The sequence below is a fragment of the Cicer arietinum genome, chromosome 1 (assembly GCF_000331145.2).
Source record: "Cicer arietinum cultivar CDC Frontier isolate Library 1 chromosome 1, Cicar.CDCFrontier_v2.0, whole genome shotgun sequence".
Classification (NCBI taxonomy): Eukaryota; Viridiplantae; Streptophyta; class Magnoliopsida; order Fabales; family Fabaceae; genus Cicer; species Cicer arietinum.
The window spans coordinates 2,540,751-2,550,872 of NC_021160.2; the positions used below are offsets into that span (position 1 = coordinate 2,540,751).

The following is a 10,122-nucleotide window of genomic DNA, read 5'->3' on the forward strand; positions in this document are numbered from 1 at the left end:
AATAGAGTAGTTAAAGTCGGCGGGGGGGGGGGGGGGGGGGGGGGGGGGGGGGGGCGTCCAAGCAACATGAATACTCATTCTAGTACCCTAAGACTAGAGATATGCGTCTGATATTTCTGTTGGCAGATAAAGAAAGATTAATTATTATTTAACCTTGAAAAAAATATCTGCTGTTAAAATAGATTGATGAGAAAAAATCATAACATTCCTAGCTTTCTATATTTCTATTTGGGCCATGCCACTTTCAAACCCTGTTAAAAAGAGGCCTTTGTTGGTCCTTCACCGCAGTAAACTTCCAAAATATCAAAACTAGACAGACCAAAACTAGGAAGCTCAATATTAGCAATTTTATTACGGATAATATTAATTACTCATATCTACATAAAAGTAAACTGTTGCGTTGATATGTTTGTTAATAAGAGTCACTCAGAGCTATCTTAAATCATGTTTTTCCTGCTCTTGATATTCGTCTCTTTTATGATATTAAACGTGTCAATTTTCTATAATTCTATTGTTGATTTCCTTTTTATATAAAAAAAAAGAAATGTAACTTAAAATATGATAGTTTCAATTTTTTAGTGGAAGCAGAGACCTTACTTAAACGGTGAATTAAATTTCAAATAAAAATTAATTATGGATAAAATTGGTCAATGTTTTACATCAATAATATGATTTTAAGATTACTCGATTCTATTGTTAAAAATTAGTAGTCCCTCGGTGGTTAATTCTAAGATTTTATTTCACTTTTTCTTTGTCCTTTAATATAAGATTTTCTTTTTATAAACTTTTTCCATCTATAAATAATTTCTCTACAAAAATATTCTTATTTAATTTACTAATAGAAAATGAGATAATATAAATTTTTGTCTCTTTTATGATATCAATAATTGTAAATGGTAAATATATAGAAGTAAGAAGAAAAAAGTATATTATTAGTATAAATTAATTTTACAATGTTCTATAAAATTTGAAGAATTAATAATTTTATTCAATAGTTAGTTATTAAATATGCATACATGATAAAATGATAAATATTTTTACTAAACCAGGATATAAAATTAATTTATATTGTAGGGCCGTTGAACTCTACAAGTAATATACTTTTAGAAAAAAAATTAGAGAAGAATCACAATCCACATGTAAATCAATATTATAATATCAATTAATAAGTATTAAAGACGAATAAAAAAACGACAATGCAACAATGAGAGCGCGTTGTCAACAATACTAAAACGACATCAATGCAAATAAGAGAGAATTAAAAGTGAGACAGAGGAAAAATGTTGTTGTAGCGATGAAAGAACGACAGAGAATTCTTCTCACAATGATGAAAATATATGAATGAGAGCTATTTATTTAATTGGTGGAGCCGTTTCCTAAGAGAAAAAAATTGTTATAAAATTTTTAATTAATAATAATTTTAATTTTAATTAAAATAAAAAAATTAAGATAAAAATTTATTAAATTTAAGAAAATTAAATTGAAAAGATAAATATACTAATACAGAATATTTTAATGTATAATATATAATTTCTGATGTGAAAAAAATAGTACATTTATTAGTTAAAATATTTAAATACACTAAGAGTATCATAAAAATTGTCAAACTATTTACACTAATACTATTTTTTTTAATATAATATAAAATATATTTTTTTGATGTCGATAACTTATTTTTGATGTCAATGTCGATAGCATTTATTATTTTATGTCGACAGTAGTTTTTTGTGGATAATATGATCTTCTCTTGTAATAGGGAGTGAGAAGTAATAGTACGATGCAAAGAGGACCACAATGTGAGGCGCAAGATATGATAAGTGAAGATTACACCACCCAATCTACTACTTTTATTTCACGTCGGTCACCACAACCCATCAATATTAACACGTGGCAATTTTCCAAACAAACGTGGCAAGACAAGATCCACGTGGCAACCCCACATATCCGCCACATTTTATTTCTAACATGTCGAAACGGTGACAAACCGTGGAATCTATAAATCTCACAATTTGATAACCGAAACAAGAACAGTGTGATCGAAAATATGGCAGCAATGTTAAGCACAAGAAATGCACTCTTCCGCTTCTCAAAGTCATTCCCTAACGCTCCTTCCCTCTCCCTTCCTAAACCTTCTAGAGTCTTCTTCGCTTTCGCTTCCAACCATTCAGATGTAACTTATTATAATATTTTCAATGTTTCGTTTCTTAATTTCTAATTTTGTTTATTTATTTTCATTTTAAAAGTTATATTTGTTGTTTTCAGTGGAGAAATTCAGCAGAAGGACCGAGAAGCACTTCAGCCGGTTGGGGTTATGATTCTCCTTCATCAAAGACAAAACGCGATTCCAATAACAGAGAGAGAGCGAGAGCGACCGCAAGTGAAGGCGTAGACGCAGAAGACGTAAAAGAATACGCACGTGAGACACAGAAAGCAGCAGAGAGTGCGGGAGAGAAAGCAGTGGATTATGCATACGAAGCAAAAGACAGAACAAAGGAAGCAGCAGAGAGTGGTGGAGAGAAAGTAAGAGAGTATGCAAATGATGCAAAAGCGGGTGCAGAGAGTGCTGGAGGGAAAGTGGTAGATTATGCTTATGAAGCAAAGGAGGCAGCAGAGAGTGCTGGAGAGAAAGCAATAGATGGTATTGAGAGAAACGCTGACGCAACAGCCAAGAAGACAGGGGAGGTTGCAGGGGCGACGACTGAAGCTCTGAAGAATGCAGGGGAGAAGGTGAAGCAGACGGCGCAAGGAGCTTGGGATTCTGCTAAGGATGCGTCGGAGAAGATTAAGGAGACGGTTGTTGGGAAAGATGATGCATGATCATGAATTGAAGAGTAAGGGTTGTTATACTCAGAATTAGAGTAAGGGTTATTCATTCAAAGCAGAGGAAAGAGGAACGCTTTTTTAATTAATTATGAAATGGATGTATGTTTGTAAACAATAATTTAGTTTTTAAATTAAATAACCTCTTTATTAATAATAATTTATATTATATCTATCATCGTTTACTACTGTTTTTTTAATTAGATGGTATAAATTCATTATATTAATGAACAAAATGGGATCTCCTATCCTTTTTTTATAGGAACAAATAGAATAGTATTAAAAGGTGAGTTTGAGATATTAAATTTTGAATTTCTTGCAAATGGTCCATGTATCGTGGTAGTTGTGAAGATTGAGAACCACCTTTGGAAGAGATATTTCAGTTTTAATTTTTAATAAAAGTGTTATTTATTTAGAATTCCAATTCTTAATAAATGGAAGTCCGACATAAGTGTGTATACAATGAAATATTTTATCGCCATTTCTTTTTCTTTTGGCTGCAGATATTTCGAACTTGAAGTTGTAGTTGAATCATTTTTAGGGATACGTACACACAATTTGATAATGGTACTAATAAGTGTCACACTTTCTGTCACACTTTCTTTTAGCATCTAGATGACAAAAATGTATGGAAGGTAGAGATTAAAAATGTATGTTCTGAAAGCCTTGTGATAAGGAAGGTAGAGATTAAAAATAAAATGATAATTATAACAATTATACTAGATACATAGACGTCACAAAGTAAATATATTGTTAAATTCAAAACCGGTAAATTATAACTAAGATGAAAAAGATAAATCTATGTAAATTCAAAACGTAACAAAAATATATTGTTGCCTTTTTTCTTCTTTTCTCTTTATAGGTTAAATACTTAGGAAAAAAAATAAAAAAATCATGGTTGAAAAGGTTATAGTAGCAAAAGTCATTGGAATTTTTATTTTATACATTGGGAGAATCCATTTTGTTCTGAAAAATATAGTGTTATATAAAACTATATCCATATTGGCCCAATAAATGAATTAGGAAGATAAGAGATTAAAAATAAAGTAAAAGTTATAATCATTATATTAGATACAAACATAAAGATGTGACTGATAGAAGAAAAATAAATTATTCTTAAATTGTGATAAAGATGAAAAAGCTAAATCTAAACAATTAATCTCAAAATGAACAAAAAGAAAAAAAGAAAAATTATGGCTTTTTTTTTCTTCTTCCCCTTTTTTCATTCAAAAAAGTAATTTTGTAAAAACAAAATCATTGTGTAACGAAAAACCGTACCTATATCGGCCCAATAAAGTGCAATTGGACCATCCACCCCTCCCCCTCATTATACTACTAGAAACTAGTATTCTGTATTGATTTTACATTATTCAAAGTTAAGATTTGATAACTTTGAATAAATCTATAAATTGGATGAACATTCACCTAGCTCAATATATAACCAATAAAATTAATAATTAAATCAATAATCACTGATAAATAACATAGAAAAATAAAAAAATTATTTTATTACTAGAATTCTTATTTTCAATTTGTTGAGTTTACTTTTTCTTTTGGGGGTAATACTCCGACTTCACTGAACATATACAAATATGATTAAACTTTGTACATGTTTGATAGTTTGGTAGGAGTAGATCAATTTCTTTTTCTTTTCGATTGAAGCAATTTTTCTTAAAACAACAATTCCCACCTTCAGTCAAAGAGAAGCCAAGTTTTATTGATTTATTTATTTTATGGTTATATAATCGATCTAAGCCAAATAAAAATCTATTTTAAATATTGTACCCAAAAAAACCTTTATATATATAATATATATTATTTTTTTTTTTTACAAATCAATATCAAAGAGAAAAAAATCTTTCTACACAATGGTAATTTCTCATGAAAACTCTCTATTCACACTACGCGAAAAAATCTATTTTACAACGTTTTTTTAAGCTATTTACATCGTTTTTTCAAAAAAGTAAGAAAATGCTATAAAATAGGTAGATATATTGCGCGCTTGTTATACTCGTTTTACAACGTTTTTTTTGAAAAAAACGCTGTAAAATGTGCATTCAATAGATGCATTATTATGCACTTATTACAACACTTTTCTGAAAAAGCGATGTAAAAGGTGCATTCAATAGATGCATTATTATGCACCTATTATAACGTTTTTTTCCAAAAAACACTGTAAAAGGTGCATTCAATAGATACATTATTATGTACCTATTACAACGCTTTTTTGAAAAAGCGCTGTAAAAGGTGCATTCAATAGATGCATTATTATGCACCTATCACAACGCTGTCTTTTAATTTTTTTTCCAAAATCTTTTTCATCCAAAATCAGTTCACAATCAATTCACACAATCATTTCACAATCAGTACACAACAACAGAATTATATAACTTTTTAATTTAACTTTATAACTTTACATATTTACACAATCAGTTCACAACATATACATATACATATTCACATATTGACAACAACACAGAACTATATACATATTCATATAACTATATATTTACAACTTTTCAAATGTGTCCTATTCATATACATATAACTATCAGAACTACACAGAACATAACTACCATATATTCATATTAGTATCCCTTGCAACATGTCATTTCTCAGCAAATCAAATAATTTTCATTTCAATCACATACTGACACTAGTTTTCCTTCATTTCAATTAGATCTCTTTTAGAGTATGTTGGACTAGAATTGTCAAAGTACTGTGCGATATAGAAATTAAACATAAATAAGTTAGAATCAAATATATACATAGTTTATATATGAAAATCAAATAATGAAAATACCGTATCGTTTCTGGGATTATAGTTTGATTCATATCAACAATCTCCTTCATGAATCGCAATATATAGTACCCACAGTCGATGTTGTTAGTTTGACGAGCGCACTATAAAATAAAACATATAAGTCAATAAATATATGTGCATTGATAGCAATATAAGTTCAACATGCATTTTAGTGAAACAAAAAACTAATAAATACAATACCTAAAAAACAGAAGAACAATAGGGTTACAACGCAGAAATACGAACAAAGAAGAACAACGCATAAATACGAACGGTTCGTAAGAGAGTAGGGTTCGCAGAAAGAAAGATATTTCGCAATGACAAGGAGAGTGAATAGGAAACACACGTATGAAGTTTACATAATGAGGGTTAGTAACAAGAAAATATTGTTCGTAGGGTTCATAATGAGAAGGAGAATGAAGAGGAGGAGGAAACAAGTGTATGAAGTTTACGTAATGAAGAGGAAACTGAAGCGGTTTAGGGTTTAGGGATAGTATTTGAATGAGAGTTGGTAGGGATAGTAACAAAGATGAAGATGGTTCGCAATGGAGATGGTTGGCAATATGGTTCGTATGGACAGTAGGGTTCGCAATGAGAAAGACAATGAAAAGGAGGAGAACTATGAAGCGTAGTGAAGTTTACGAAATGAAGGGGAAATTGAAGCGATTTACTGTTATATATAAAACCCTATTACAACTCTCATTGAAAGAGCGTTGTAAAATACCTCCTTAACTTAGTTTTTAAAAGCCTATTACAACGCTTTTTGAAAGAGCGTTGTAGACCTCCTTAACTTATTTTTTAAAAGCCTATTACAACGCTCTTTGAAAGAGCGCTGTAAAAGACCTCTTTAACTTAATTTTTAATAGTCTATTACATCGCTTTTTAATGTTAACTTTTTATTTGAAGTTAGTTATTTAATTAATATTATTTCATTTTTATTTTGACAGTAACGTTATTGTATTGATTGAGAAGAGTTGTTATTTGTTCATAACTTTCAAGTCAAACACTACTCTATATAAAGTAATTATATAATGTATTTTAAATATAAATTAGTATTTTATACATTAGTATTGAAAAAAGTTAAATTTAGTCCAAAAAAAGGTTAAATGGTTATAAAATATTTTCAAAAAATTAAAATTTTATTCTAAAATGTCGAATATATTATTTTTACAGTTTGTTATAATATTATTTTTAAAGTTTAATGTTAGTAAAATTTGTTAAAAAAGTGTCAGTAAAATATTTGTACTAGTGTAAAATTTTTACTCAAATTAAAATGTTATCTTTTTTTTTTTTATTGTAGTTATTTTTTTTGTTATAGTTTATTATGTTAGTAAAATATTGATCTAATTATGAAATATGTAATATTATATATATAAAATGCGTTAAGATTATTTTTAAAAGACATAAAACGTTAATATTTTAAAATGCTATAGTAGAGTTGTAAAAAAAAAAATAAATAAATAGAAATTACGTTGTTAATGTATATATGATAAATAAAATTTAAAGCATGTGGAAAATGTATTCATTTTAATGTAATTATTATTTTTTTTAAAATATAAGTTAATTTTCAATAGCCTTTTAATTATAGAAAGCGCATGAATTTTACAGCGCTTTCACAAAAAGCGCTTTGAAAGCCATGTAACATAAGGTGGGAGCGCTACATTTTACAGCCCTTGTGTTTAAATCACTCAAAAAGCGCCATAAAAGTTATGGGAGAGCGCTTCAATTTACAACGCTTTTACAAAAATCGTTGTAAAAGGGTTGTAAGCATTATGTGCAAGCGCTATGTGACCTTATATGACCCTACAACAACGTTTTTTCTACAACGCTTGTCAAAACAGCGTTGTTGTATCCTCTGTTATTTTTAAAAAATTCTACAACAGCGCTTGCATTTAATAAACGCTGTAAAAGACGCGCTATAAAATGTTATTTTTAGCGTAGTGTCAACAAATCGAGCGTGGAGATTAATTAGAGACATATAACATAAAGTTTTCATTTCTTTTTATATGAACCAAACTTAGTGTATATTTGGTTTTAATTTTAGAAGTTAAAATCACTTGTGGAATTATAAAATTAATTTTGACATATTTAAATGTAGTTGATTTTAATTTAAAGTTAAATTTTATAACTTTTGAGTATAAATGTGATTTTTATACTAAAATTTGACGTTGAATTCACTTTTATTTAAATATGTCTAAATATATAAATCATTTTATATTTAATTTAAAAATAAAATTAAATTTATAAAATTAATTCACTTAAAATCAATTTTAATTACCGTCAAATTAAATAATATGCATACAACACTATAAACATGACTCCCACTATTGCTCAGGGGTCGGCCAATACCACGTGCAACTGGGGAAGACCTATTTAAGACTAAGTGTAGACAATGACCTAAGCTTAGTTTTGAAAAATAAATATTTTTAGTATTTAATATAATAATATATAAATTATATGATAAAAAAAGACCTATTTTATAGATTGTGTCTCCACTATATTTTAATTTTTTGAAATAAATGTGTGAATGTTGTTATAATAGTCTTTAATTACATTAAAATTATTAAATAAATTTAAATATATTTTTTATTAGTCATTTTTTGTTTTTAAATATATTTTTAATTAATTAATTCGACCGTCATTGTTCGTTAGTTATTTTGGCCTATTAAATTACTAACAAAAAAAAACATTTGACAATATATGTGATTTTGATAAATTCGAAAGTTTACTTATAGTAGGGTGATAGTCTAAAGTAACTTTACAGTATCACTCCAACATAACAATTCAATTTGTCACATCATATTGGACGATTTTTAAATAAAAGACAATTATTTAATTGATTGTTCTTGTGACAAATTATAATCGGTTGTCAATGTAAAATAATTTTATACTAACAATGTATTTTGATTATTGTCTATTCATGTATATCATTACATACAATAATGAATAGACGAAATATTAAGTGTTCCTACTACTCAAAATTTCTAAGTCGTTTCTATGTATAATAAAACTACCAAACACATGACCTAATATTGTAAAGGAAGTTTAAAATAATATTGTAATTTCTCAATTGAGTTGATTATTAAATATTGTTGCTTTCTTTATCTTTAGTAAACATAAGAGTTGATTTACTATTCTCATCTATTTGAGCTGAGATGATTAAAGATATTGCTGACGTACTAGATTTCGAAGGGGTGATAAACTCAACTAAAAAACGATGTTATGAAAAATATCATATTTATGCTTAATTATCTCTTGCTTCAATTTTGTTTGAAATATTGAGAAATATCAATTCATGTTGGAAGAGTCCAACTGAACAGTGGGACTAAGGAGCAGTTGTAACACCTCTATCGTCTAACGTCACTACCCTTTCACTTCGTTGCATCACCAAGTGAGTTGGGGCACGTGCTCACAATACTATGTGGCATAATAAAATGATAAATTACTTTTTTACATCAAATTTTTGATGTCAAGTATGATCTCGTTTTGGTTTATTTTGTATTTTTATAAGGTATGTTAATTGTAGAAGATAAAAAAAAATAAGAAAGAGGTAAAATAAATACATATGTCATATACCGTGTATATTATTTTGATGTTAAAATAACACAACTTATAATAAATGTAATGTATTTTATGCTTTCATTTATTTCAAATTTGATTAATCGGGAAATAGGCCATTAGAGTGAAAAAAATATGAATTATTTTGGGTTAAAGAAAATTGTGGATTTATTTTAGTAGAAACACTCTAATTATAATTTTTAACATAGAACGGTAAAACAAAGTATTTTTACACCGATTATAAAATATATTTGTGCTCGAATATTTAATTAGGTAACATCTTAAAATCATTTTTACTCTTTTTAGACTCAACCATGCTCGTTAACTGAAAAATTCATATATCTCTATCCAAACGTTTAAAAATTCAGTTTTCAATCTCAATATATAAGAGAATTTGCATATTTTATAATTCTTTTTTATATATTTTAACATCACTTAATATTATTTTGAGGCACATTTTATTAAGGTGAAAAAAAAAATGGTGTATCTATACAAGTGTTTATAAATGGAATTTAAATATAATTAGATAACATAATAAATATCAAGATTCGTTGATTCTAAGAATAATGTGATGAGTTACACGGCTTAGTAACTCAATATCAACGACGAATTTCACTAATTTAATCGTAAAAATAAAGTTTGTATTGAAGAGATCAGCTCTATAAATTTTATAAAATTTTAAAATTATTTCATATTTCATTAAATAATTTCAAATGAATGTATAATAAATTTTTAAAAAATATAAATAAATATCAATGACTAGATTATATAGTTATAAATTTTGAGTTTATATAAAAATATGTGGTTGATCATTAATATATTGACAAATTGTCGTCGACGATTGAATTGTCTAAATTCGTCGTTGATATTTAATTATGAAACAAAATAAATCATCATAAATTACTTACGAAGTCAACGAATCTCAACCCACATAATATATA

At 27.4% G+C, this 10,122-nt stretch overlaps 1 protein-coding gene across 1 annotated transcript; it reads left to right on the plus strand.

Annotated features, from left to right (window-relative positions):
• The first annotated feature begins 2,002 nt into the window (after window positions 1-2,002).
• Window positions 2,003-2,995, plus strand: LOC101500567 (uncharacterized). The gene is made up of 2 exons (XM_004485742.4): window positions 2,003-2,170; window positions 2,263-2,995. Exons 1-2 carry the CDS (start codon window positions 2,045-2,047, stop codon window positions 2,815-2,817), a joined length of 681 nt encoding a protein of 226 aa, XP_004485799.1. The 5' UTR covers window positions 2,003-2,044; the 3' UTR covers window positions 2,818-2,995.
• Window positions 2,996-10,122: the final 7,127 nt, after the last annotated feature.